We start from the raw sequence: 22,674 nt of genomic DNA on the forward strand, positions 1-22,674 counted from the left end.
ATCAAGGGACCATGGTGTTGTTTAAAAGAGGTTTCAAATGAAATGGCGAAAAGTGGGAAATGACATTAGTTAATGTGCAGTCAGTGTATCAAAGAAAAGAAAGGTGCTTTGATTAACAGCAGCCTGCAGCTCGAGACCGCTTGTCTGATTCCAGCGAGAGAGCAAACAATTCTCACTGGAGCTTGACGCAACCCGGCAGTTGCTCAAAGTCGCTGATGTCACTGGCCGGAAACAGCTCCCGCTTCTTGAGGTTCGACGAATCGGCGGCCAAACAAAGGGGGAAAGAAAGGTCCGCTTAGGTGGGCTCGCGCTTGGCTTGCTGGCTTGGTCCAGGCTCAGGGGCCAGGGTTCACAGAATTACCAAGTGGAGACCAACAAACCGAATTGAACGGGCCGGGACCTGATTGTTCCGTCCATAATTACAGTGGGGACCGAGCCAAGAGCCAAGCCTGGCCTTTCAGCATTGGATCCGTGTCTTTTGATGGTCGACGCCGCGACTCGTGAGCTGTCCTGAAGAGCGCTTCGAAACCCAACCCGCCGACGCAATCCCACAATTCTGCTCGCGATGCAGCTGCCGCTACTTTCGTACGGCCTCTGGGCCCTGCTGACCGTCCAGGTGGCGGCGACAGCCCTGACGTACAAGCTCAACGCGAACGAGGAGGCTTGCTTCTACACGTTGTCGCAGCAAAAGGACGAGAAGATCGCATTCTACTTTGCCGTACGTTCATCGAACCGGTGGCTGAATCGGATTTTACAATACCTCCCTAGCGCAGCCGAATGCTGAAACTCTTTTTTGCAGGTGCAATCCGGTGGCTCGTTCGATATCAACTACCGCGTGACCGGACCGAACGATAAATACATCTTGGATGGCGAGAAGGAGCGGCAAGGCGACTTTGTCTTTACGGCAAAGGAGGTCGGCGAGTACAAGTTTTGCTTCAACAACGAGATGAGCACCTACACGGAGAAGTTTGTCGACTTCGAGATTGCGGTAAGCACAACCCCCTGAGTATCCCAGCATCATTGTGTTCCCTAGGTACTGACGGACAACTATTAGGTCGAGAACGAGGCTCGCGTCAGCCTTCCTTCGAAGCAGGGCGCCTCCCCTGAGCAAACCTCGTCCCTCGAGGAGTCCCTGTTCAAGATCTCGGGCCAGATGTCGACCATCACTCGCAACCAGAAATACTTCCGCACCCGCGAGAACCGCAACTTCAGCACGGTCCGCAGCACAGAGGGGAGGATTGTCAACTTCAGCTTGATCCAGATCGCGCTGGTTGTCTGCATGGGCGCCCTCCAGGTCTTCATCGTCCGGTTCTTCTTCCAAGGCGCGCGGAAGGGCTACGTATGAAGCGGCGGCCGTCTCACATGCTATATTATGGAACTCGTTGGTTTGGTGGGCGTAATTTTGCGAACTGGGCATGTCTTGCATGAAAAATTTATGTATCATCACGGATGGCTCATGGTTTAACGAGGGACGGCTCAGGTAGTGTCTTGTTGTGTTGTTTCGGCGTGATTATTGGGTTTGCGTGTGTAGATGGCACTAGCCACTAGATCAAAAAGAGGTCTACGACTGGCATCAGGACCAATTTGCACTCCTTTTAGAACTGTCAGTGACGAACATTTAGTTATGTCCATGTTCACGAACCCCTGACTGAGCTCAGGGGTTAGCTGGCTATTATGTATGGACAGCGGGCCGTTACAGCTGCCAGCCATTGCGCGTTTAGCGATAAGCCACAGCGCCGATAAGTGACCTTTGCCGCTCCACTCTGCCCAGCCACTGCCGCGATGCCTGCAACTTTTCTAGAACAAGGTCCCCACTGCGAACCGTCATCTCCAACTCCAACAGCTCGTTACCGACGCCAGCTAGCAACGATGACTTCGATAGCGACAGGCGTCGCGCGGGCTCTCCCGAAGCCCCAACATAGTTCGGAACACGAAGAACAACGAACACAACAGCGCGGACCACGGATTGTCGCCGCCGACCAGATTGACGAAACACAGATCGTCTTGAAGGTTAGTTGCAAGTTACCATTCCCATTCCACAAAACAGTGAATTGACCGCCGCTCTTTAACAGAGAGCCGGCCCACCTCCCTACCCCAACCGATCAGGCTGGCGCCCGCGCGCGCCCGAGGACTTTGGCGATGGCGGCGCGTTCCCCGAGATCCCCGTCGCGCAATACCCATGGGGCAAGAACGACGGCTCGTCCAAGTCGAACGCGTTAGTCGTGCAGGTCGATGAGGAGGGCAAAGTCGACTACGGCGCCATCGCGCGGCAGGGCCACAGCAGCGACCGAGTCATCCACGCGTCGTTCAAGGACCTGATCCCCCTGCGGCAGCGCGCCGAGGCGGGCGATTTGGATCTGTCGCGCCCCAGCCAGCAGGAGGTCACCGAGACGGCTGAGCGGACGAAGAATGCCCTGGCTGCGCTGGTCAGCGGCGCGCTCGCGGCGCAGAAGCCGAAGAATGTGAATGCCGGCGGGAGGAGGGATCCGACGTTCGTGCGGTACACGCCGTCGGCGCAGATGGGGGACAATTCCAAGAAGCAAGATCGGATTATGAAGATTGTGGAGAGGCAAAAGGGTATGTTCCGCTTGGGTTCACTGAGGTTGTGGTGCTCGACTGACCTGTGCCAGATCCAATGGAGCCGCCCAAGTTCAAACACAAGAAGATTCCAAGAGGGCCACCCACTCCCCCCCCACCGGTATGTCTAGCTGTACGCTCTGCACTTTTTGAAAGTTGGAGTACTAATCTGAATGCAGGTGATGCATTCCCCGCCGAGGAAACTCACCGCCGAAGACCAAGAGGCATGGCGCATCCGTAAGTCGTGTCACCAACGCTCGGGGTAAAGATCATATGCTAATAGCCCCTAGCACCCCCGGTGTCCATGTGGAAGAATTCTAAGGGATTTACCATCCCTCTTGATAAGAGAGTCGCCGCCGACGGCCGCGGGTTACAAGACGTCCAGATCAACGATAAGTTCGCACAGTTCTCGGAAGCGCTATTCATGGCCGACAGACACGCCCGAGAAGAGGTCCGGCAGCGAGCAATGATGCAACAAAGGCTAGCAGAGAAGGAGCGGGCACAGAAGGAGGATCACCTCCGCCAACTCGCCCAACAAGCACGAGCCGAAAAGGCAGGCGGTGGCAGCAGGCGACGATCGCGCTCCCGCTCTGGCTCGTACAGCGGCTCCGAATCGCGTTCCGACTCGGAGGACTCAGAGTACGAGCGGCGAGCAGCGCGCAAGGACAAACTGCGCGACGAGGAGCGCAAACTACGACAGTCACGCATGGGCGCCGAGCGGCGCGCCCAGGTGATGGCACGGGAGATGGATCGCGACATCTCGGAGAAGATCGCGCTCGGCCTCGCCAAGCCCACCCAGTCCAAGGAGGGCATGTACGACTCTCGCCTGTTCAACCAATCGAGCGGCTTCGACAGCGGTTTCAACGAGGACAACCCCTACGACAAGCCGTTGTTCGCGGCGCAGGACGCCATCAGCAGCATCTACCGGCCGCGGGCCAACGCCGAGGACGACGACGAGGAGGGGGCAGGCGACCAGGAGATGGCGCGCATCCAGAAGGGGAGCCGGTTCGGCGAGGCGCTGGGGAGGGGCACGTTCAAGGGCACGGAGGAGGCCGAGGTCAGAGAGGGCCCCGTGCAGTTTGAGAAGGACTCGGCAGATCCGTTTAACGTGGATAAGTTCTTGTCTGAGGTGCAGCAGGAGGCGACGGCGGCGGCGGCGTCTTCGTCGAAGCGGGGGTATGGGCTGCGGGATGAGGAGGACGCGAGGACATCGAAGAGGAGCCGGGTGGATGACGATGATGATGATGAACAGTGAGGTTCAGTCGGATCGGGGGGAGGGGTGTTGTTGGGATGGATGTTATATATATATCAATTGGAAGAGGGATGGTGCTGATAGTTGTTTGATACCAGCGAAAAATAATGCCACACGGCCGCTTGGTCGACATGCCTTGTATTGCGTGGGACTGCCAGTGTCATGAAGGTGAAGTGACCGTTCACGATACGCTTCGATTCGACGTATCGCTTTCTCAATGGGAAGGGTGCATCCCTGGTGGGTCAAGGCCGCGTCACCCGTTTAGTCCCTTTTCGAGAGCATCTGGCCCCATTCTCATTGCCGAGACAACCGTTGGCGAGAGACTTCCTATCAAGCGAGCCAGGCACCGGACGGAAGCAATTGGTGAGTGGTGAGCAGCCCCATCGCTGAATATGCAGGGGCCGTGTGCAAATCCTCGCCACCGGAAACATGCACACAACAGGAAGCACGCACACACTCAGCACAGTATCATATATCCGTGTGGTCGGAAACCTACCGAATTCGAACTCCGCTCCTGCATACCATTCCATTCCAATGCATCCTCGGTGTGGTCTGAGTGCCATCAGCCTGATAGGGCCGACTGTGGCTCAGCCCCCTTCCCACCCCCCACACCCGGGTCGTTGGTTGTACCTCGGCGGCTGCCGTGCGGGCTCTGCCCTATGGCATCTCCGTTGGAAAGAGAAGGCGAGCGGGATGGAGATTAGGTTTGCGGTCGCGGCCCCGGAATACGAGAATGGAAGTAATGCGTGCATGAATGACTGGGCTTGCTCCCTCCTGTCCCGGTCTGTGGGTTGTTGGGTGTGTGGGTTGCAGATGACGGGCGAGGGAGAGGGCTGCAGGAATGTATATGTGCTGTGACTCGCCCCACGATGCGTTTTTGGTTGTCTGTCGTCTGGTTTCGGCCGGCTGCCCGTGCGGGTATAAGACACGGAGCATCGTCGTGAGGCCTTGTCGTCTCGCTTAAACCGAGTGACCCTTTGCTCTGTTCACACGCATACGCACACACACACACACACACACGCACAATGGGGCGGAGTGATTTTGCTGTCTCGACTTATGAGGCGGGCGGCTCGTCGGATTCGAGTTCGGCCTGGAATCCCAAACACTGGACTAGGAGGATATGGCTGATTATAGCCACCGTGATTATCTTGATTGTGGTGGTTATTGTCGGAGCCGTTGTCGGCGTGAGAGCCACGAGGGACAATAACGGTGGCAACAACAGCTATCCCGACTATTTCAAGTTGAACTACACGTTGATTGACACTTGTGAGTCAAACTGGATATAGTTATGTTTGAGAGATACTTTGTGGTAGTCGCTGAGGCTGACTTGATAGACTCGGGCACATCCTTCTTTGACAAGTTCGACTACTTCAACACTTACGACCCAGGTATGCAATCCTTTGATGACTCCTGCCCTTCCACGACTAATAGCGTCATCAGCTGGTGGTTTTGTTCACTATGTCGACCCATCCTATGCCGGCCAATACGTAGGCAGACTCCTCACCCCGTCCCCTACCCTCCCCTCATTTACTAACGCCCCCAGAACCTCACCTATGCAACACCGTCAACCGCACTCATCCGAGTTGACACAACCGTCGGCCCCGGCTCAGAACCCGACGCCTCCACAGGCCGCTTCTCCGTCCGCCTCGAGTCCAAAGCCCAGTACGGGCCCGGGCTCTTCCTCTTCGACGTCAAGCACACCCCCTACGGGTGCGGCACATGGCCAGCTCTCTGGCTAACAGAGTACGCACCGGCCCTCCTCTCCCTCCCACCCCCTCCCCCAACCCTAAATAACCCCCTCCCCCTCCCCTCCCCTCCCAACTAACACCCCCCCCTTACAGCCCCGCCAACTGGCCCACCAACGGCGAAATCGACATCCTGGAAGCCGTCAACGGCGCCACCTCCGGCAACATGGTCGCGCTGCACACAACCGACGACTGTAGCATGTCCGACATCCAGCGCCAGATGGTCGGCACCGCGGGCCAGGGCGACTGCCACAACGCGACCAACTCCAACACGGGGTGCACCGTGACGGGGCCCGGCGCGACCTACGGGGCCGAGTTTAACAAGGCGGGTGGGGGGGTGGTGGCGTTGGAGTGGAGGAATGAGGGGATTCGCGTGTGGGTGTTTGGGAGGGGGGGGGGCGAGGGGGTGAGGAGTTTGCCGGTTGAGACGGCGCCGGATCCGAGTGCGTGGGGGAGGCCGTTGGCGGATTTTCCGGCGACGAGTTGTGATATGGGGAGGCACTTTCGGAATCAGAGTATTGTGGTCAATATTGATTTGTGTGGGTATTTGACGGAGGCTGTGTGGGAGTCGTCTGGGTGTAAGTGGTTACCCCTGAAGTGTTGTTTGGTTGAGGACATGACTGACATTGGACAGGCCCTTCGACTTGCACGGATTATGTTGCCAACAATCCCTCGGCTTTTGGGAATGCGTTTTGGGAATTTGGGGCTTTCCAGGTTTTTGAGGCGCGGTGATTAAGGGGGAAAATAAAAGGAAAAGAAGAGGGTTGAGTGCTTGGCAGTTGTGATATTCACCTACAGATTGTAATACTCAAGTTCTACGGTATTCGACCGACATACGTTTGTGCTTCAACAGACCCCTATTGTTTCCCCTTCGTGAATGCGGTGGTACATCTCACTCCTTAGCGGCCATCCACCCGTCTTTGATGAAATTAAGCGGAGTTCTTCGCGCCGTGTCGTATATCTGTCAGATCACATCTATACATCCATCCCTCTGGATATCCCTTGCCCCAAGGTCTATGCAAGCAAACCCCAAACGCCAGTGCCATGGACAACACAACCGGCCCTTCCCGTCCAGCACCCCAGCCAGAACAAGAGCATGGACAAACAATATCATACAACACCACCCCAGCCCCCCTTTTAATCCTCATCCTTCGGCATGCGCATCCACGCATCAATCGCAGCACTAAACGCCGCAAAGCCCGCACAGCCCACCGCCGACGCCTGGGGCCCCCCGTTCCGAGCCAAGATGGCACCCGTCAGACACCCAGCAGCAACCCCATTCCCGAGATCATTCTTAGCGCGCAGCCCCTCGATGCCGCACTCGATGCCGCTGAAGAGGGCGCCGACGGCGCCAAAGTTCTTGGCCGTGCTCCACGAGCGCGCGCCCATGTCCTTGAACCCGTGCGCCACCTGCTGCCGCAGCGGCAGCGACGTGAACGGCTTGCCCGCCGCCGCCGACCCGGGGATGCCGGGCACGCCCGGGGCGCCGGGCATCCCGGCCCCGGCTGTGTGGTAGGGCGTGTCGTAGGCCATCTGTTGTTACACGCTCGGGTTAGCAAACTATCCAATCGGAAAAGAGTAGGAGGAGGAAGGGAGAGGCCCGACTCACCGAAGCCATAAACAAACCAAACAACCCACCCAACGCAAACCCCGCAACACCACTCATAGCCGTCTTCGCATAGCACGACTCCATCGCATTCGAGAGCTACAAACACGCCCCAAAACCGTCAGCAAACCCAGTCCCCCAACACCCAAAAAAAACCACGCGCGGGGAAAGGAGGGACTATGACACATACCCATTTAACATTAGGATCGTTGGGGTCAAACCCCGGCGGGGCGGGCGCGCCCGCGTTCCCGCCCACCCTCGGGATGCCAGGGACGCCGGGGCCGGGGCCGACGCCGCCGCCGCCGCCGCCTAGCCCGCCGAGACCTGGGAAGTTCATGGTGGTTTAATGTGTGGTTTGTCTTTCTGTCGCACGTCCGCTTTCGCTCGTATGGATAATCGGCGGCTGGTGGAGTGTTGTCGTGGACCGGGTGTGAGCCCCCGTATGGTAATGCCGGGAGGGGAGCGACAAGGACCGTCGTTGCGCTGGGCTTGAGGAAGTCGTCGTCGTTGTCGCGCTGGCAAGGCAATGAATGAATGGGTTCAATGTTGAGGCTATCTGCTGGTGGGGCCTGGCAAAAAGTTCCTTATCGGTGCAGGGATCACTTTTGCTGGTTGCCACCGCCCGATCTTGGTGGAGGTAAGTTACGCCAAACATACCAATACGGTGTATCGCCGAGAAAGGGGTAACATTGTAAGTTACGAAGCCCATGGAGTTTCCGCTAGCAACACCAATCATGCACCTAAACAACATGGGTATCGTCATGCAGGGCGAGGCAGCAAAACGCACAAGCAACACGAGCCCGATGCCAAATCATACATCTCTTTTCCTCCTGGCTATTGCCAAAAGCCTTCCCTCCCCCCCCCCCGGCTTGCTCAGCCCTTCTCTCCTGCCATGCTCTACCATGCCACCCACGTGAAACGCAGCATATCAAGAGGTCGAATTCCCTCTGTCGCCAGCTCCTAGCGCAAGCAATGAGAAACGGAAGAAACCAAAAAATAACAACTACCAACACAAACGATATGACTGGATCTCCAAGGCCACCGCTTTTGCCTAAACGACCAACCCGCTGCCGGGCGCCATGACAAAGGATACACACGCGGGAAGCCGTAACCGCCGAAAGAATAATGCATACCCTCCCTGAGAATGTCTAACCCTTGAGAAACAGGTCTCCAGCGCCGTTCCTTACCGACCTCGTCCGGTCGGGGTGGTCTAAAGCAAGGGAGTCGTCCGCACCCGTCGCCACTTCCCAGAGGATGTCATCTGCGTAGCCGGGTCAGTTTTTGGTGTGTGTGTGTGTGTTTAGGCCTGGAGGGATGCTCACCATCTGTCAAGTATTGCGGTCGTGAGAACTGCGCCCTTCGGACTAGAGAAAACTTGATCTTCTCAAAGCTCTTGCCCTTCAACCCCGTGCGCTTCTCGAGCCGCTTCTTCGTTTCTGAAAACGGCTCGCCTTCCTTGAGAAGGAACCGGAACGGGATGCCATGCGCCCTGCTAGGTTCGCTGTGGTACTGGAACACCGAGATGAATTGCGACTGGTCCGTAACCTCGACGTCCTCCGTCGGTATCCGCTCCGCGATGACTGTCGTGTAGTCGTTGATGCTAATGACGGGATAGCTTCGCTCGAGTTCACGGAAGAACTTGTGGTTGCTGATTTCGTAGACCCGGATCGGCCCTGCTTCTGCTTCGCTAGGGATCTTTGCCTTCTTGGTCAGACAGTCGATGAGATCCTCCACCTGACCATTCTTGGGCACAAGAATATCAAATTGCTCCTGGAATCAAAGTTAGCCGGATCCCGCTCTCAACCTATTTCCCTGACTCACCTCTTTGGTGATACCCTCGCTGAGGAGCGTGAGCTTGATGTTCTTCTTGGTGTCCAGCTCGGCAAGACTCATGTCTAGCACCTCGAAGAAAAGGGCGTCGCTCCGTTGGTTCATGTTCAACTGGCCGTACCCCGTGGGGACAAGAATGTTTTGGAGTGTCTGGTTCTGGCCACGCTTAACTGCGGCCCTTGGGTTATTTGAGCTGGCATTGACCGTGTAGAATCGGAGATGCGTTGCTTCTATCCCCAATTTCTCGGCCACTTGTTCCGACAGCTTGTCGTAGCTCATCTTGGAGTTCAGGACCAACTCAAACGGCGGATACGCGTCGGGGTCGCATTTCTGAGGATGCGCGCGGAACATGACGGTGCGCTTGTTGAGAAGGAAATCGTAGTATTCACGAGCATCCTCAGCCCGGTCCAGCGATTTCCTACCGAGTCATCAGTTACACGTCTCAAAGTGGATCAAATGCTTTGCAACCTACGCTTCCTCGGACGGCTGCTTGTCGCTCCCACCCGTGAGGCTCAGTTTCGACTTCTTCTCGTGAACCCGTTGGAAGCAAACGATATCGCCGTCCTGGAGCTCTGCCGCCTTAAGAGACTGCTTCCCTTTGAGGCCCTCAATCATGTTAGGTTTGATTTCCTGCCAATGTTAGCTTCTTGACTGCGCGGCAGATTTACGAATCATTATGCTCACCTCCCAAAGCTGGATCCGCTCGTCGCTCGGCAGCTTGTCCCAGCTCATCTTCTTCATAATGGTGGGGATGAGCTCCTCCACCTTCTTCTCCTTGCTGATGTACACATGACCGACGCCTTTCAGCGCTTGCGCCTCGGCATCAAACCATTTGAGGAAGAGCAGAATGAGGTCGTTCTTCACCACAACCCCGTTCGCAAGTCCGGGGCCGTATGTCGGCCACACAGCGGCGCCCTCGGCGTCGACTTCCTCGGCCACCTCGACCCACACGCGTAGTGCTTGGTCCCTGTGCGCCGCTGCTCTGTTGTATGTTTCCTCGACAGTCGGACGAAGGTCCATCACAGGTTGGTCCGGCCGGATTGTTTTATTCTGGCGGTTCACCATGATCCAAAGCCTCACACGCTTCGGGTCTTGTTCGATATCCGCCGCAATCTGGTCAACCAGCTCTTGCATGGTAGCTGTGCGGAGGAAGCGGTAGAGCCTAGGCGCGGCCGAGTCCTCATCTGGCGACGCGTCGAAGCTGGCAAGGTCGGTGTTGCCGTGTTGTTGGAATGTCGCTTCTGTGATGGCTTTGACACCAAGGTAGAGATGCTGTTCTTCCCTCTCCTTACGCCGCGCCTCCCGTGCGACATATTCTTCCTCAAATCGCCGATCTTAAGATGAGGTTAGCATCGCAAAATATCCGTCATTCGTTTGATGGAGGAATAGCAACTTACGGAGATGTCCTGGAGTGTCCTCTGCCGCGACAGGGCAGAGTACGCTGTCGAGTCTGGATTTTCGGATATATACCAACATGTACGCACTATTAGGCCTCATCACCGGTCCCTTTTTGTTGCTGAGCGGCCGCACCTGGCCGGTAGGGAACTTGAACGGACCGCCAAAGTTCTCCTCCAGCACTTCCCGCTTGGTGGCTTTGGTGACTTTGTCGTCGTCGTACTTGTACCACCAGCCCTCTTTATCCGGTTTGAGGAAGGCGTAGTAATGGCCGGCATTGAGGTCGCCGCTGTGTACCAAAACGCCGTGTAGCTGGTACTCCCAGGACTCTGACCTGTCCGCCTCTTTGTCCAAGTAAAGCGAGGCGTCGAACTCCTCAGGAAACTCGTAGCGGTCGTTGATTTTCATCATAGCGTCGCGTTGGATGTCGTACTCGAAGCGCTTCAGTTGCAGGTGCAAGACGTCGGGGAAGCCTTGGAAGATGACGCCCTTGTTTGCATCCTGGAGCTTGTATTGGTCGCCGGCGAAGTACTGGTTCTCCCCGTCGAGCTTCTCCACCTGGATGTAGTCCTGGAAGCTGTCCAACAAATTCTCATTCCCGCTCACGTTGAGCTGGACATCCCAGAAGTCCTCAATCCGGCTCGACTCGTAGGGGACATTGATGCAAGAGATGTACGTCTTGATCTTGCCGCTGAACATCTGCGGTAGCGCCTTCTCGAACTCGGTGCCCTTCATCTTCTCTTCCATGCGCTCCATAAGCTTCCGGGAGAGCTCCTGCACGTCCTGTTGCTCGAAAATGTGGCGTGTTTCCCAGCCAAAGGATTTGGTGAGCTCGGCGGTGCCTACGGCTGAGGTGGATGTCTGCAATTGATAGAAAAGCCTTTGCAATGTGTAAGCACTGTTGGTCATGCTCTCCTCCTCTTCTGTAGGGATACGATAAATGGCCTATCCAATGTTAGTCAGACGGCCTCGTTAAGGTTTGGAATTGCCATAGGGCGGGTTACCTTGCGGAAGGCGTTGGTGAAATATAATGACTGCAAAAGGGAGTTCAAGTAGCAGGTGGCCCCTTGGTTCTTGAGACCGACGTAGCCAGTTTCCTTTTTCGAGTCGTAGTTGTTGAAGTTGTGCCACAGCACGCCTGTCTCATCCTCGACAACTCGAACGTATGCGCTGATGTTGGCGCAGTCGTTCTCGATGAGCGGTCGGTCCGCAGTCTCCCAGACGGGGTTAAACATCTTGCGTGTCTCGAGGAACCTCGTGAACCCCCAGTCGCTCTCCTCCTTTGTGAAACGGTGATGGGCAGAGTGCTGAAAGTAGATATTGGGGTGGTTCTTGTTCCACATCACGAGCGCAAACTGCACGCAACAGCTCCAGTCGTCGGGGACGTTGTTCGCATCGAAGCCGTGTTCGAGGTAGATAGAGCACTGCTCTGGAACGTTATTACCAAACGGGAAGAGCAGGATCCGCCTGCGCTGCTAGGTCAGTGAATCTGCATCAGATAGGCAAATAGGTGCGATGGGGATCTTGCGGACCATGGATAACCGCCGGCTTGGAATATGGGCCCATGTTCCTTCTTAGATAGCGCCCGCCATCCTTCCACAGACCACGTGTGGACCTGGTCGTCTATGGTTCGAGGTTCCTCTACCAAGGGCGGAAGCACAAGCTCCTTCATGGCATCATCTATGGCGAGTTAGCGCGCGGGACCGTCGACGGCATAAACTAGAGGACATACGGTCGGTTGCCAGGAGGGGGCTGTCGGTGTCCATAGCGTCGGGGTTGATGATGGCGACGTCTTCAGCCTCGGTGCCATTCGCCTCGACGACATGCTCCTCCGGCGCATCAACCATCGTGGTATTAGGCGACGCAGCCTCGGGGTTCTGGTTGTCATCCTGAAGGTTAAGGTTAGCGAGGGCACCGGTTGGCGGGGTAGCGCCTGCCATGTTGTCGATCGGAGGAGGGGATGTTTGCAAGAACGAGTCTCGGCGCCAATGGTTGACGAGAAAGAGGTGGGAGGCAGGTATTGACGAGTAGAGGGTAGGTAGAGGAGCCAAACAATCGTGGAGAAAGTGGTGGGTCAAAAAGAAGTTCTCTAGCGAAGGAACTCACCATCCTGTGGAGGGGCCGTGTCTGGAAGGCAGAAGCCGTTGATGGCGGGCCAAGTCAAAGCTTCCTCCTGCACACTGAAGCGGGCGCCAGTGCCACTGTCGGGCGATCCGGCAACGACTTTGAGGGGCAAATAAGGTAAAGAATGCTGGTAAAAAATAGGCTGTGCGGTCCCTAGGATTCTAGCAAACTTCTGTTGTGGCAAAGACAACAGAAGGTGTGCAGCGAAGGGGAGAGCAGTCAGCAGCAACAAAGTTTAGTAGGGAGGTATGGATGTGAGATGGTGCAAAGGGAACTTGAACTGAAGCACTGCACCACTTTCTGTTGCCCCAGTATTGCAACCGGGCGCAGCAACCGGCCTTTGGCTCTCGAGCGTCGTACAGTTGACATGTGGGTATCTCGAGGCTCGGCAGGTTAGCGGGTACCTCTTTCTTTGCACAAATTAGACGGCGGTGGCAAAGGGTTCAAGGTACCTCTCTAACGCATTGCATGGAAAAACGACCTACACCACAAACAACCCTTGCCCCTCCAATGACGTGGGGTGCAGAGAAACCATGCGACCAGGCACAGTGAAGCAACATCGGACTGGATTGAGCATTGGGCTGAATGATGCCTTCAAGCTTATCAATATTGCCGATTGTCAGAACCTAGAACCTGGAAGTGGCTTGATAAAAGCCCAGCGTTGAGATGACATGTATTGGTTACCGACCTCGGTATTTACCTGGTTAGGTATTATACTGTGTATGAAGGTTGTTTCCATCTTGCCTGTGAAGCAAGGCCAGCAGAGAGTAGTCAACGTGACAACATAGAAGCTAAAGTAAAATAGACGGCTCTTCAAAAGTATGTATCAATACAAATGCCAATAATTGATTTTTCTAGAATGATTTCGCGTGCAAATAAGAAAATTGTAGAAGGGTGATATTTGCATGCTGAGTGTTCCTCGGTGCTCTCGCTCTGGAACCACAACTCGAAACCTCGGACACAAGGCACGGTATAATTACCGGTTTTAGGTACCTGCCGCACTGTCTTGGTAATCCCCGCTCCACATGCTTGTGAGTTGCAGCAACTAAACTCGCTAGACCAACCAAATGTGGGGTAATTCAATGACCCATCAACCAAGCTTCATCCAGTGCGGTATCGCAAGCGTCATGCCACAACTTATGAGCCGCTGGAGATGACATCTCTGATGACTGCAGTACGCCCAGAGCAGTTGCTGCTTGAGTTATAGCTGCTTCAGCGGTTGTCATTCCTTTTTTCGGCCCACTGGATGTAAAAACCCAAGTCGAAAATTCTCTAAGGTGTTCTTGCCAACCACTTTTACATCGTAACCTAAGCTCTGAAACCTTTAAGACGCCAATCTCTGTCCCTGGTCGAGTTCCAACGAGTCACACACCTGCGCTCTCTCGCATGGCAACGACGAAGGCATGCAGCGCTTCTCGGTGTCTCACGTCACGGCGTGTGCCCGGTTAATGAGGAGGTCGGGGCAACCGGGCATAGCAGCGATATCGCAATCAATAGGCCATCATCACATGGTGCCCACGGTGCGGTATTCACATCACGTTACTCATAGCCCAAGATGGCGCCCCGTTTCTGTTTTGGATGAGTGCGTGCCTCTCTGTCTCTTGGTTCGGCCCTTTCGTATTTGACTTGACGTGCTCACGCCTTGTAATAGATGGGTTGCAAAGGAAGCCCGACCTATTAGTTTGCGACAGCTCATGGTGTTCGGCCGCACCTTGGCCGAGTCGAGGTTGATCAACTCAGCGAACTATGTTCGGACCGAACTGCCAACGAGGTGAGCTTGTATCCCACAATTAATTGCCAAACACTGTACTGACTGGTGCTTTCTAGGATCGCACACCGAATTCGCGACATGCAGCAACTGCCCTATGTCGTCGTCACAAATCCACACGTTAACGAGGTCTACGACCTCTATTACACTGCCTTTGATACGTTCCGGAAAGTAAAGGAAATTAAAACGCTCGATGACAATGATCGCTTTTGCAAGACAATCCGTTCTATGCTCAAGGCTCACCTGACGGTCATCCCCAAACTAGCAATGGGTATTCTTGAAAGCAACGGCCTCATGGACTCGGCCGAGCTGGACAAGTTCATGAACACCATTCTCCGATCTGTTCGTCCCCTCAGCCGGCACACCCCTAATTTTCAACAGCGTCACTAGCTAACACACACTCTTTAGCGCATCTCTCGCCGCGTCATCGCCGAGCAGCACCTCGCGCTAACCGACACCTTCCACGCGCCATGGTTCTCACCAGGGGCCAAGCTCTCCGAGTCCGAGTTCATCGGCGCCGTCTTCCTCAAGTGCGTCGCCAAGGACGTCGTCACGCGCTGCGGTAGCGCGGTGCGCGAGATCCTGCAGCGTGCGTACGGGCCGGACGTAGCCCTGCCCGAGATCCGCATCGACGGGCACCTCGACGCCAACTTCCCCTACATCCTCAGCCACCTCGAGTACATCATCGGCGAGCTGCTGCGCAACTCGGTGCAGGCCGTGGCCGAGCAGCACCAGCGGCGGCGCGAGAAGGACCCAGCCAGCAGCTCGCACAGCCACAGGCCCCCGCCGCCCATCGAGGTCACCATCTGCGAGAGCCACCAGCACGTCATCATCCGCATCTCGGACCAGGGCGGCGGCATCCCCCGCGACAGCCTGCCCTACCTGTGGTCCTTTAGCAAGGGTCCCGCGAGCGGCAAGATCCTGGCCAACCTGGGCAAGGTGCCCAAGATGGCCGCCACCATGCAGGAGCTGCAGCTCGAGGAGGACGATCACCACGACAAACACCACCATGACCACCACCACAGCCACGAGAACCGCAGCACCTCAGTCGAGGGCGGGGAGATCGGCCGCGACGTCAACAGCTCGCTGGCCTCGCTATCTAGCCGGCCGCCGAATCTGCGCTTGGGCATGGGCCTGCCCCTGAGCAGGGTGTATGCTGAGTACTGGGCAGGGAGTCTGGCGGTGCATAGTCTGGAGGGGTACGGGGTGGACGCGTTTCTGCAGATATCCAAGCTCGGAAACAAGAACGAGCAGTTGACGACGAGGGCGACTATGGATGCCGTGTAAACTTTTGAAGGCATGGAGGCGTTGGTGGACGGTTTGTTTTTCCAGACCATGCTTTCGGGTCAGTTTTCGAACTGGGTTTTCTCCGTTTGAGCGGGCGTTCTTTTAGTAGGTTTGTCTCTTGTATGTCTGTACTTCGTACTTGCTGTCGTCTACGAAAGATGGATTGTTTCAAATCAACACAGGGCTTCCGTTGTCAGCAGAAGTCGCTTCCTTCAGGACAGGCAGCCTTTCTCATTATCTGGTATCATGAAGGCGGCTAAATTACATCATTCCTAAGGTCGAATAAAAAAGGGGCTCCGGAAAACAACTGACGTGAAGGTTGAGTCCGTCGAGGACGACGACCTGAAGTCCCTGGGGGTAGTTCCAAGTCCCTCTACCCTCCGAGAATTTGCGCACCTTTTCCCGTCTGCTATCAAATAACTAGGGGGGGAAGAGATGAATAAACGAAAAACGGACAAAACAATAGAAAAAGGCCGAACGACAAGCCATTTTGGTTAACCAACTGCTTGCTTAACACCGTACCAGGGGCCATGTGAGCCCAACGGAGACGGGCGAAAGCCGACGGCTGACAAAATGCAGGACGCGGCAGGTCAGTACCTCGTAGCCACAGTTCCCTAGCGACGTCCGTGGCTGCGGACGGCGCTCCCCTGCAGTTGCTCCAGTTCGCCCTCGAGCTGCTTGATCTGGGCGTGCGTCTGCTCGAGGTCCTTGTTGAGGCTGTCGCGCTCGGCGATGAGTTTCTGCTCCCATTGCCGGAAACGCTGCTCCTCGATCTTGACCTGCTCGGTGAAGCGCTTGCGCAGCGCCTCCTCCTCCTCCTTGAACTTGGGGTTGTCGAGCTTTCTCGGGCGCGCCTCGCCGAACTTGCGCGTCTCCATCTGCTGCGCGCGGTACGCCTCGTAGTGCAGCTCCTCGGTGGTGTGGATAAGGTCCAGCATGTGAGTGCGGATCAGAATCGACCGCAGCTTCTTAAAGTCGCAGTGGTCCTCGTTCTCGACCTCCGCCACGCCCCACGAGTACTGGCGGCCCTTGACAATACGGCCGTCGTTCGTCTTAACGTCCTTCTCCGAGCCGATGACGGCAAAGGGCATAGCAGCCATCAAGCTGCGCGCGTGCTGAGCAGCAGCCTCGTCATCCTCCTCGATCGGCGGCTGGTAGATCTTGATGTTCTGGGCCTCGATAACCGCTTGGATCTAAAAACAACATCAGCATGGACCGAAACGACTCAACGACCGGTGTCCGTGCTCACCCTCGACTTGAACTTGGCCAGATCGGCCGGGCTGAGAGTGTCGGCCTTGGCAATAACTGGGATAAGGTTGACACGCGAGCACAGGCGCTTCATGACCTCGATATCGAGGGGCTTGAGCGTGTGGCCGGTGGGGCGGATGAAGTACAGGCAGGCGTGCACGCGGAGATCGATCTTGTCCTGGCGGCGCGGCTGCTGCTCCTGGAGCATATAAGACTCATGCTGGTCGTCGAGGAACTCGATGATGGGCATCCACGAGTCCCGGTTGTTGACATAGTCGCCGAAGCCCGGGGTATCGATGACGGTCAGGCGGACTAGTTGCCAGTCAGTGGTGTATTCGTAACATCTAGGCGGCATGCCTGGCTGCTGCGTACCCTTGAAGAACTTCTCCTCCAGCTCAGCCTTGGTGATCTCAATCTCGACGGTCTTGTCGACCTGCTTCTGGTGCCGGCGCTTGTGGTCGGCGTAGTTCTTGATCGTGGTGGAGAAGAGCGTGTTGATGAAAGTGGTCTTGCCCAGCCCGGACTCGCCAGCAACCTAGTAACGGGTCAGAACAAGTCGCAACCCCCACAACTTCCGGCACTTCTGACCATAATAGTAAACGCGGCACCCCTCTTCGCGACAATCTTGTGCCGTTGGTTGGGCAAATTGGCAATGCCAATAGGCGACGCGCTCTCGGCAGCGGCAGGAGCCATCTCGAGCTAAGTATTGATCGAAACGAAATAAAAGTGGGTGAGGGTATCAAGAATGTACAGCCAAAACCGTGGCAGATGCAATTGGGAGAAATGTTGCTGGAGCGGAAGAGGTGGTGGATGTGTTGGAGTTGACGGGTACGAGGAGACGGGGTCGGGAGCTTGTGCTTCAGGGGAATTTGCCCATCAAATTTCCAGACCAGCGAAGCTGCCGTGCACGGATCAGCGAACAAGCACGGACTAGACTGATGGGCGGGCTCTCGTCAGGCAGTCAGGGTGCGAGAACTCAAAATTGAGTGGGCCGTGCTCCCCTTTTCCACTTTCCCCAGAAGCCACCGAAAAGGGTCCCTGCCAAGCCAGGCTCGACACCCACTGTGTAAAGTGAACAAGGCGCGTCGGGGGTTAGGAGAAAGAATTCGCCGTCCCCGCTAAAAAGTTACCAAATTTTTGGCGGCGAGCACCGGCGATATCCCGCTTTGGCGATTGGAGCTTTGTTGCAGGTCGATTTCTTGGTTTTTGGGAGATGGATTGCCAGCGACCATGAAGACAGATTTTAAGTTCTCCAATTTGCTGGGGACGGTATATTGCCAGGGGAATCTCTTGTTCAGTCCCGACGGAACTCATCTATACTCTCCTGTTGGCAATAAAGTCACAGTCTTCAATCTCGTCGAGTATGCATAACCCCCCTCCATCCCTCTGCCGATCTGATCCGGGTCGACATGTGCTAATTGGAAGCAGTAACAAGTCTTATACCCTCCCGTTCGCCCACCGAAAGAATATCTCGAGGATAGGCTTGACCCCGCAGGGCAACCTCCTCCTATCGATCGACGAAGATGGCCAAGCCGTTCTAACCCACGTTCCGCGCCGTGTGGTATTATACCACTTCTCCTTCAAGTCGCGCGTGACGGCGCTTTCTTTCTCTCCCTCGGGGCGATACTTTGTGGTTGGGTTGGGAAGGAAGATCGAGGTCTGGCACGTTCCGTCGACACCTGACTCCAACGCCGCCGGCGACCTCGAGTTTGCGCCGTTCGTGCGCCACCACACCCACACACAACACTTCGACGATGTCCGACATATCGAATGGTCGAGCGACTCCAGGTTCTTCCTCAGCGCTTCAAAGGACCTAACAGCAAGGATATGGAGTCTGAACGCGGAGGAAGGTTTCACGCCCACGGTTCTGTCAGGTCACAGGCAGGGAGTGGTGGGCGCCTGGTTCTCCAAGGACCAAGAAACAATCTACACTGTCAGCAAAGATGGGGCCATATTTGATTGGCAGTATACCACAAAACCGGGCCACGACGAGGACGAGATGGTGGACGAATCGGATATGCAGTGGAGGATTGTCAACCGGCACTACTTCATGCAAAACTCCGCCACCCTCCGATGCGCCGCCTTTCACCCGGAATCAAATCTGCTCGTTGCCGGCTTTTCGAATGGCATATTCGGGCTGTACGAAATGCCAGACTTCAACATGATCCACACGCTCAGCATCTCCCAGAACGAAATCGATTTTGTGACGATCAACAAGAGCGGAGAGTGGCTGGCATTTGGGGCCTCAAAACTGGGCCAGTTGCTGGTGTGGGAATGGCAATCCGAGTCGTACATCCTGAAACAACAAGGCCACTTCGACTCGATGAACGCCCTCGTCTATTCTCCTGACGGTCAACGAATCGTCACGACAGCGGATGACGGCAAGATCAAGGTCTGGGATATCGAGTCCGGGTTCTGCATAGTCACGTTTACCGAACACACGAGTGGTATAACGGCTTGCGAGTTTGCGAAGAAGGGCAACGTCCTCTTCACGGCGAGCTTGGACGGGTCGATCAGGGCGTGGGATCTTATCAGGTACAGGAATTTCAAAACCTTCACCGCCGCTGAGAGGCTATCCTTTTCCTGCATGGCAGTCGACCCAAGCGGTGAAGTGGTCGCTGCAGGTTCAATCGACTCGTTCGACGTTCACATCTGGTCGGTCCAGACCGGGCAACTGCTTGATCGGCTTTCGGGCCACGAGGGGCCAGTCTCGTCTCTTGCGTTTGCCCCGAACGGCGGCCTACTAGTCAGCGGTAGCTGGGACCGGACAGCGAGGATTTGGTCGATTTTCAACCGGACACAAACCAGCGAGCCCCTGCAGCTGCAATCAGACGTCCTAGACATTGCGTTCAGGCCTGACTCGCTCCAGGTTGCGATCTCCACACTTGACGGCCAATTGTCCTTTTGGTCTGTCTCGGAGGCGCAGCAAATATCTGGTGTTGACGGCCGCCGTGACGTTTCAGGAGGTCGTCGGATCACAGACCGCAGGGCTGCTGCCAACGTGGCTGGAACCAAGAGCTTCAATACCATCCGTTACAGCATGGATGGGTCTTGCCTCTTGGCCGGCGGGAACAGCAAGTACATCTGCTTGTACTCTGTGACAACCATGGTTCTTCTCAAGAAATTCACTGTCAGCGTCAACCTGTCTCTGTCGGGCACCCAGGAGTTCCTCAACAGCAAGATGCTCACAGAAGCGGGGCCCTCCGGGCTGTTGGACGAGCAGGGCGAGGCGTCAGATTTGGAGGACCGGATTGACAGGTCATTGCCCGGCTCAAAACGCGGCGATCCCTCAGCAAGGAGGGGAAAGCCGGAAGTGAGGGTAACTGGCGTGGCATTTTCACCAAGCGGAACATCATTTTGCGCTGCGTCGACAGAAGGCTTGTTGATCTACAGCCTTGACAGCACCGTGCAGTTCGACCCGTTCGATTTGAACATGGAAATCACGCCAGCATCAACGCTTGCGGTGCTCGAGCAGGAGAAGGACTACCTCAAGGCACTAGTCATGGCCTTCCGCCTGAACGAGGCCGGCCTGATCCAGCGTGTCTTCCAGGCCATCCCCTACACGGATATTGGGCTGGTTGTTGAGCACTTTCCGACAGTGTATGTGGCGCGCCTCTTGCGCTACGTGGCAGCCCAAACGGAGCAGTCACCACACGTCGAGTTCTGCCTGCTCTGGATTAAAGCGCTGGTGGACAAGCACGGCGCATGGCTGACTGCCAACCGAGGCAAGGTCGATGTGGAGTTGCGTGTTGTGGCGCGGGCCGTGGCCAAGATGAAGGACGAGATCAGGCGGCTGGCCGATGAGAATGTTTACATGGTGGATTACCTCATTGGGCAGGCAAAAGACAAGCCGGTTGGTGGTGGGCCGGACGGAATCGAGGGCCTTGAGGTGAAGGCATTGCCATCTACTACAAAGGAGGTGACAATAGATGACATGATGCGCGAAGACGTCAGTGAGGAGGAGTGGATTGGGCTAGAATAAGCAGGCATAAGAAGGCGTTAGGAATACAGGTTGATACCACATTCAGTTGTTGTTGTTGTTGTTGTTGTTGTTGTATATGCTGTGCTATTTGAGGCCCTTTGGCCCATCGGGCTCGCCAAACTTCCTCTGCGAGAACTAGATGTCCGGGACGTCCTACGAAAGTCAGCTTGTGTCTCTCTCCCTAATGTCACGGCCGAACATACCTTCCAGGCCTCGTCAAAGCCACAGCTCCGTAACCAGCGCTCCCCGGGCGCTTCGACCGAGTCGACGATCAGGTGACAAACTTTCGCCCACATGTCGTCCCCTTTCACTTTCAGCCAGCCCTTATCCTCGTCCTCGTACTTTTTGCAGATGTTGCGGCAGATCACGGCCGCCCGGGCCAGCTTGATCGAATGTCCGTCATCTTCGTAAGTGTGCAAACGGGCAACAATGTCTGTTCCTCGTGTTAGTGTATCTCACGCAGAAAGCATGCAACGTACCAGCCAACGACTCCCCGGCTTTGGGCTTTCGCGGTTGGTAAGCAGCCAGTTTCTCAACGGACAGCTCGGGCGCACCGCGGGCAGCATACTGGAGTAAGTCCATCCGGATCTTCCACTCCAGCAGGCGTGCCTTTTTCTCGGCTGGGATCCAGTCCTGGGCGTTGATCGTGACGAAAAAGGGACTCGCGTTGACATGGTGCCTATCGTCAGCAACGTCAGTACTCGGCAACCAAACTTCCCTCTACACAACTCACATCAAAAAGAAGTCAAACTTGGGCTGCTTCCCCTCCTTCAACAGCGTGGCCGCCGCGGCCACATACACAGCCGCATCAAACATCTCCGCCGTCTTCTCCTCAACCTCCTCAGGCCTGACCCTCACCCTCGCCGCCAGCGCGATCATCTCGTCCCGCGCACGCGCAAGCACCCCATCGCTGACCTTATTAGCATCCTCATTCCTCGCAGCCCCCCTCAACTTCGCATCCCTCCTAACCTCCGCCATCAACTCCAACACCCCCTCCCCCTTTCCCTCCCCCCCCTTTCCCTCCCCCCCCTTTCCCTCTTTAGCCTTCTCCTCCGCCCCCAACAAAAACCCCCCGATCTCCCCCGAATGCACCGCCGCCTGCGCAAGCCCCTCCGCCACCACCGCCTCCTGGCCCCATTCCACCCCGTACATGAGCTGAATCAGCGGATGCAAAAACCCCGCAAACAACCGCACCAACAACTCATCATCATCCTTACCGAACAAATACCGCCCCACCACCCCCCTCCACCCCCCCTCCCCCCTCATCTCGGCCTGAAAGAACCGCAAGAAATCCGGGTAGTAGGCCTCGTTGCCGAAGTGGGGGCGGGCGGCGGCCGGCCAGGGGTGGAAGGTGGCTTGGGTTTGGGTGAGGGAGGGGGTGTGCGGGGGCAGGGCGGGGCGTTGGTAGGTGGTGTTGGTGCGGTAGGCGGCTTGGAGGGCGGTGGGGGGGGCGCCGGTGCCGTAGAGGGCGAGGAGGTGGTGTGGGATCTGTGGGAGAAAAAAAGGGGGGGGGTTAGTTGGGAGGGGGGAGAGGGGGGGGAGGGGGTTGAGGTGGGAGGGTGAGGTAGGGGGAGTGAGTTGGAGATGTGGGAAATGGGTTGAAGGGGAGGGAGGACTTACATGGTTGTGGAAGTGGTCTTCGTTGAAGAAGACGTGGTGCTTCTGTATTGTAGTAGTTGTGTGTGAGTGTCAAGAACCAAGAATAGATGGGGCGAGTGGCAAGGGAAACTGACTTCCATGTCCTCCTGGAGCAGTTCCGACACCTTCTTGGCTGCCTCGTCGGTCTGCTTGATGTGCCAGAGCCCGGTGTTATCCGGGGTGACGTGCATCTTGTAGGGGAGGTCCGCGGTGGAAGCCATC

The 22,674-nt window shown here is 56.2% G+C and overlaps 9 protein-coding genes across 9 annotated transcripts; 5 read left to right on the top strand and 4 right to left on the bottom strand.

The window, feature by feature from the left end:
• Positions 1–473: 473 nt before the first annotated feature.
• On the top strand, positions 474–1,700 carry F5144DRAFT_563737 (emp24/gp25L/p24 family/GOLD-domain-containing protein). Its single transcript, XM_066788393.1, has 3 exons — positions 474–718; positions 800–988; positions 1,055–1,700. The coding sequence occupies exons 1-3, from the start codon at positions 566–568 to the stop codon at positions 1,343–1,345; spliced, it is 633 nt and encodes a 210-aa protein (XP_066647038.1). The 5' UTR covers positions 474–565; the 3' UTR covers positions 1,346–1,700.
• Positions 1,701–1,735: 35 nt separating this feature from the next.
• On the top strand, positions 1,736–4,003 carry F5144DRAFT_563740 (SKIP/SNW domain-containing protein). The gene is made up of 5 exons (XM_066788394.1): positions 1,736–2,010; positions 2,073–2,577; positions 2,631–2,698; positions 2,757–2,814; positions 2,868–4,003. Exons 1-5 carry the CDS (start codon positions 1,783–1,785, stop codon positions 3,830–3,832), a joined length of 1,824 nt encoding a protein of 607 aa, XP_066647039.1. The 5' UTR covers positions 1,736–1,782; the 3' UTR covers positions 3,833–4,003.
• Positions 4,004–4,771: 768 nt separating this feature from the next.
• F5144DRAFT_134913 (concanavalin A-like lectin/glucanase domain-containing protein) lies at positions 4,772–6,462 on the top strand. The gene is made up of 6 exons (XM_066782330.1): positions 4,772–5,095; positions 5,164–5,217; positions 5,270–5,316; positions 5,373–5,572; positions 5,671–6,152; positions 6,209–6,462. The coding sequence occupies exons 1-6, from the start codon at positions 4,855–4,857 to the stop codon at positions 6,304–6,306; spliced, it is 1,122 nt and encodes a 373-aa protein (XP_066647040.1). The 5' UTR covers positions 4,772–4,854; the 3' UTR covers positions 6,307–6,462.
• F5144DRAFT_627506 (Tim17/Tim22/Tim23/Pmp24 family-domain-containing protein) lies at positions 6,412–7,765 on the bottom strand. The gene is made up of 3 exons (XM_066792296.1): positions 7,371–7,765; positions 7,184–7,279; positions 6,412–7,107 (listed from the first exon to the last, which is right to left on the bottom strand). The coding sequence occupies exons 1-3, from the start codon at positions 7,515–7,517 to the stop codon at positions 6,712–6,714; spliced, it is 639 nt and encodes a 212-aa protein (XP_066647041.1). The 5' UTR covers positions 7,518–7,765; the 3' UTR covers positions 6,412–6,711.
• A 370-nt stretch (positions 7,766–8,135) lies between these two features.
• On the bottom strand, positions 8,136–12,501 carry F5144DRAFT_135056 (uncharacterized protein). Its single transcript, XM_066782331.1, has 9 exons — positions 12,138–12,501; positions 11,938–12,085; positions 11,410–11,872; positions 10,408–11,350; positions 9,695–10,344; positions 9,483–9,640; positions 9,002–9,428; positions 8,503–8,950; positions 8,136–8,441 (listed from the first exon to the last, which is right to left on the bottom strand). Exons 1-9 carry the CDS (start codon positions 12,343–12,345, stop codon positions 8,329–8,331), a joined length of 3,558 nt encoding a protein of 1,185 aa, XP_066647042.1. The 5' UTR covers positions 12,346–12,501; the 3' UTR covers positions 8,136–8,328.
• A 1,722-nt stretch (positions 12,502–14,223) lies between these two features.
• On the top strand, positions 14,224–15,584 carry F5144DRAFT_600122 (branched-chain alpha-ketoacid dehydrogenase; the record flags this gene model as incomplete). The annotated part of the gene is made up of 3 exons (XM_066791049.1): positions 14,224–14,300; positions 14,357–14,639; positions 14,706–15,584. The coding sequence occupies 3 exons, from the start codon at positions 14,224–14,226 to the stop codon at positions 15,582–15,584; spliced, it is 1,239 nt and encodes a 412-aa protein (XP_066647043.1).
• A 169-nt stretch (positions 15,585–15,753) lies between these two features.
• Positions 15,754–17,655, bottom strand: F5144DRAFT_135209 (Septin-domain-containing protein). Its single transcript, XM_066782333.1, has 4 exons — positions 17,421–17,655; positions 17,205–17,367; positions 16,834–17,144; positions 15,754–16,777 (listed from the first exon to the last, which is right to left on the bottom strand). Exons 1-4 carry the CDS (start codon positions 17,523–17,525, stop codon positions 16,199–16,201), a joined length of 1,158 nt encoding a protein of 385 aa, XP_066647044.1. The 5' UTR covers positions 17,526–17,655; the 3' UTR covers positions 15,754–16,198.
• Positions 17,656–17,888: 233 nt separating this feature from the next.
• F5144DRAFT_527996 (WD40-repeat-containing domain protein) lies at positions 17,889–20,888 on the top strand. Its single transcript, XM_066786869.1, has 2 exons — positions 17,889–18,193; positions 18,261–20,888. The coding sequence occupies exons 1-2, from the start codon at positions 18,063–18,065 to the stop codon at positions 20,812–20,814; spliced, it is 2,685 nt and encodes an 894-aa protein (XP_066647045.1). The 5' UTR covers positions 17,889–18,062; the 3' UTR covers positions 20,815–20,888.
• Positions 20,889–20,898: 10 nt separating this feature from the next.
• On the bottom strand, positions 20,899–22,673 carry F5144DRAFT_590769 (uncharacterized protein; the record flags this gene model as incomplete). The annotated part of the gene is made up of 6 exons (XM_066790186.1): positions 20,899–20,949; positions 21,018–21,247; positions 21,294–21,493; positions 21,548–22,302; positions 22,435–22,476; positions 22,548–22,673. 6 exons carry the CDS (start codon positions 22,671–22,673, stop codon positions 20,899–20,901), a joined length of 1,404 nt encoding a protein of 467 aa, XP_066647046.1.
• Position 22,674: the final 1 nt, after the last annotated feature.

Source organism: Chaetomium tenue (assembly GCF_020726465.1).
Source record: "Chaetomium tenue strain MPI-SDFR-AT-0079 chromosome Unknown F5144scaffold_2, whole genome shotgun sequence".
Lineage (NCBI taxonomy): Eukaryota > Fungi > Ascomycota > Sordariomycetes > Sordariales > Chaetomiaceae > Chaetomium > Chaetomium tenue.

Excerpts from the sequence above, each read along its gene's own strand:
- F5144DRAFT_563737 (XM_066788393.1), top strand. The coding sequence starts at position 566 with ATGCAGCTGCCGCTACTTTCGTACGGCCTCTGGGCCCTGCTGACCGTC. Across the intron at positions 719-799 it reads AGATCGCATTCTACTTTGCC|GTGCAATCCGGTGGCTCGTT; the intron begins GTACGTTCATCG and ends TCTTTTTTGCAG. Across the intron at positions 989-1,054 it reads TTGTCGACTTCGAGATTGCG|GTCGAGAACGAGGCTCGCGT; the intron begins GTAAGCACAACC and ends GACAACTATTAG.
- F5144DRAFT_563740 (XM_066788394.1), top strand. The coding sequence starts at position 1,783 with ATGCCTGCAACTTTTCTAGAACAAGGTCCCCACTGCGAACCGTCATCT. Across the intron at positions 2,578-2,630 it reads GATTGTGGAGAGGCAAAAGG|ATCCAATGGAGCCGCCCAAG; the intron begins GTATGTTCCGCT and ends GACCTGTGCCAG. Across the intron at positions 2,699-2,756 it reads CACCCACTCCCCCCCCACCG|GTGATGCATTCCCCGCCGAG; the intron begins GTATGTCTAGCT and ends ATCTGAATGCAG.
- F5144DRAFT_134913 (XM_066782330.1), top strand. The coding sequence starts at position 4,855 with ATGGGGCGGAGTGATTTTGCTGTCTCGACTTATGAGGCGGGCGGCTCG. Across the intron at positions 5,317-5,372 it reads CATCCTATGCCGGCCAATAC|AACCTCACCTATGCAACACC; the intron begins GTAGGCAGACTC and ends TAACGCCCCCAG. Across the intron at positions 6,153-6,208 it reads TGTGTGGGAGTCGTCTGGGT|GCCCTTCGACTTGCACGGAT; the intron begins GTAAGTGGTTAC and ends GACATTGGACAG.
- F5144DRAFT_627506 (XM_066792296.1), bottom strand. The coding sequence starts at position 7,517 with ATGAACTTCCCAGGTCTCGGCGGGCTAGGCGGCGGCGGCGGCGGCGTC. Across the intron at positions 7,280-7,370 it reads ACGATCCTAATGTTAAATGG|CTCTCGAATGCGATGGAGTC; the intron begins GTATGTGTCATA and ends GCGTGTTTGTAG. Across the intron at positions 7,108-7,183 it reads TTGGTTTGTTTATGGCTTCG|ATGGCCTACGACACGCCCTA; the intron begins GTGAGTCGGGCC and ends GTGTAACAACAG.
- F5144DRAFT_135056 (XM_066782331.1), bottom strand. The coding sequence starts at position 12,345 with ATGGCAGGCGCTACCCCGCCAACCGGTGCCCTCGCTAACCTTAACCTT. Across the intron at positions 8,951-9,001 it reads GCGAGGGTATCACCAAAGAG|GAGCAATTTGATATTCTTGT; the intron begins GTGAGTCAGGGA and ends CTTTGATTCCAG. Across the intron at positions 8,442-8,502 it reads ACCGCAATACTTGACAGATG|ATGACATCCTCTGGGAAGTG; the intron begins GTGAGCATCCCT and ends CCGGCTACGCAG.
- F5144DRAFT_135209 (XM_066782333.1), bottom strand. The coding sequence starts at position 17,525 with ATGGCTCCTGCCGCTGCCGAGAGCGCGTCGCCTATTGGCATTGCCAAT. Across the intron at positions 17,145-17,204 it reads GGAGGAGAAGTTCTTCAAGG|TCCGCCTGACCGTCATCGAT; the intron begins GTACGCAGCAGC and ends ACTGGCAACTAG. Across the intron at positions 16,778-16,833 it reads TGGCCAAGTTCAAGTCGAGG|ATCCAAGCGGTTATCGAGGC; the intron begins GTGAGCACGGAC and ends TGTTGTTTTTAG.
- F5144DRAFT_527996 (XM_066786869.1), top strand. The coding sequence starts at position 18,063 with ATGAAGACAGATTTTAAGTTCTCCAATTTGCTGGGGACGGTATATTGC. Across the intron at positions 18,194-18,260 it reads ACAGTCTTCAATCTCGTCGA|TAACAAGTCTTATACCCTCC; the intron begins GTATGCATAACC and ends AATTGGAAGCAG.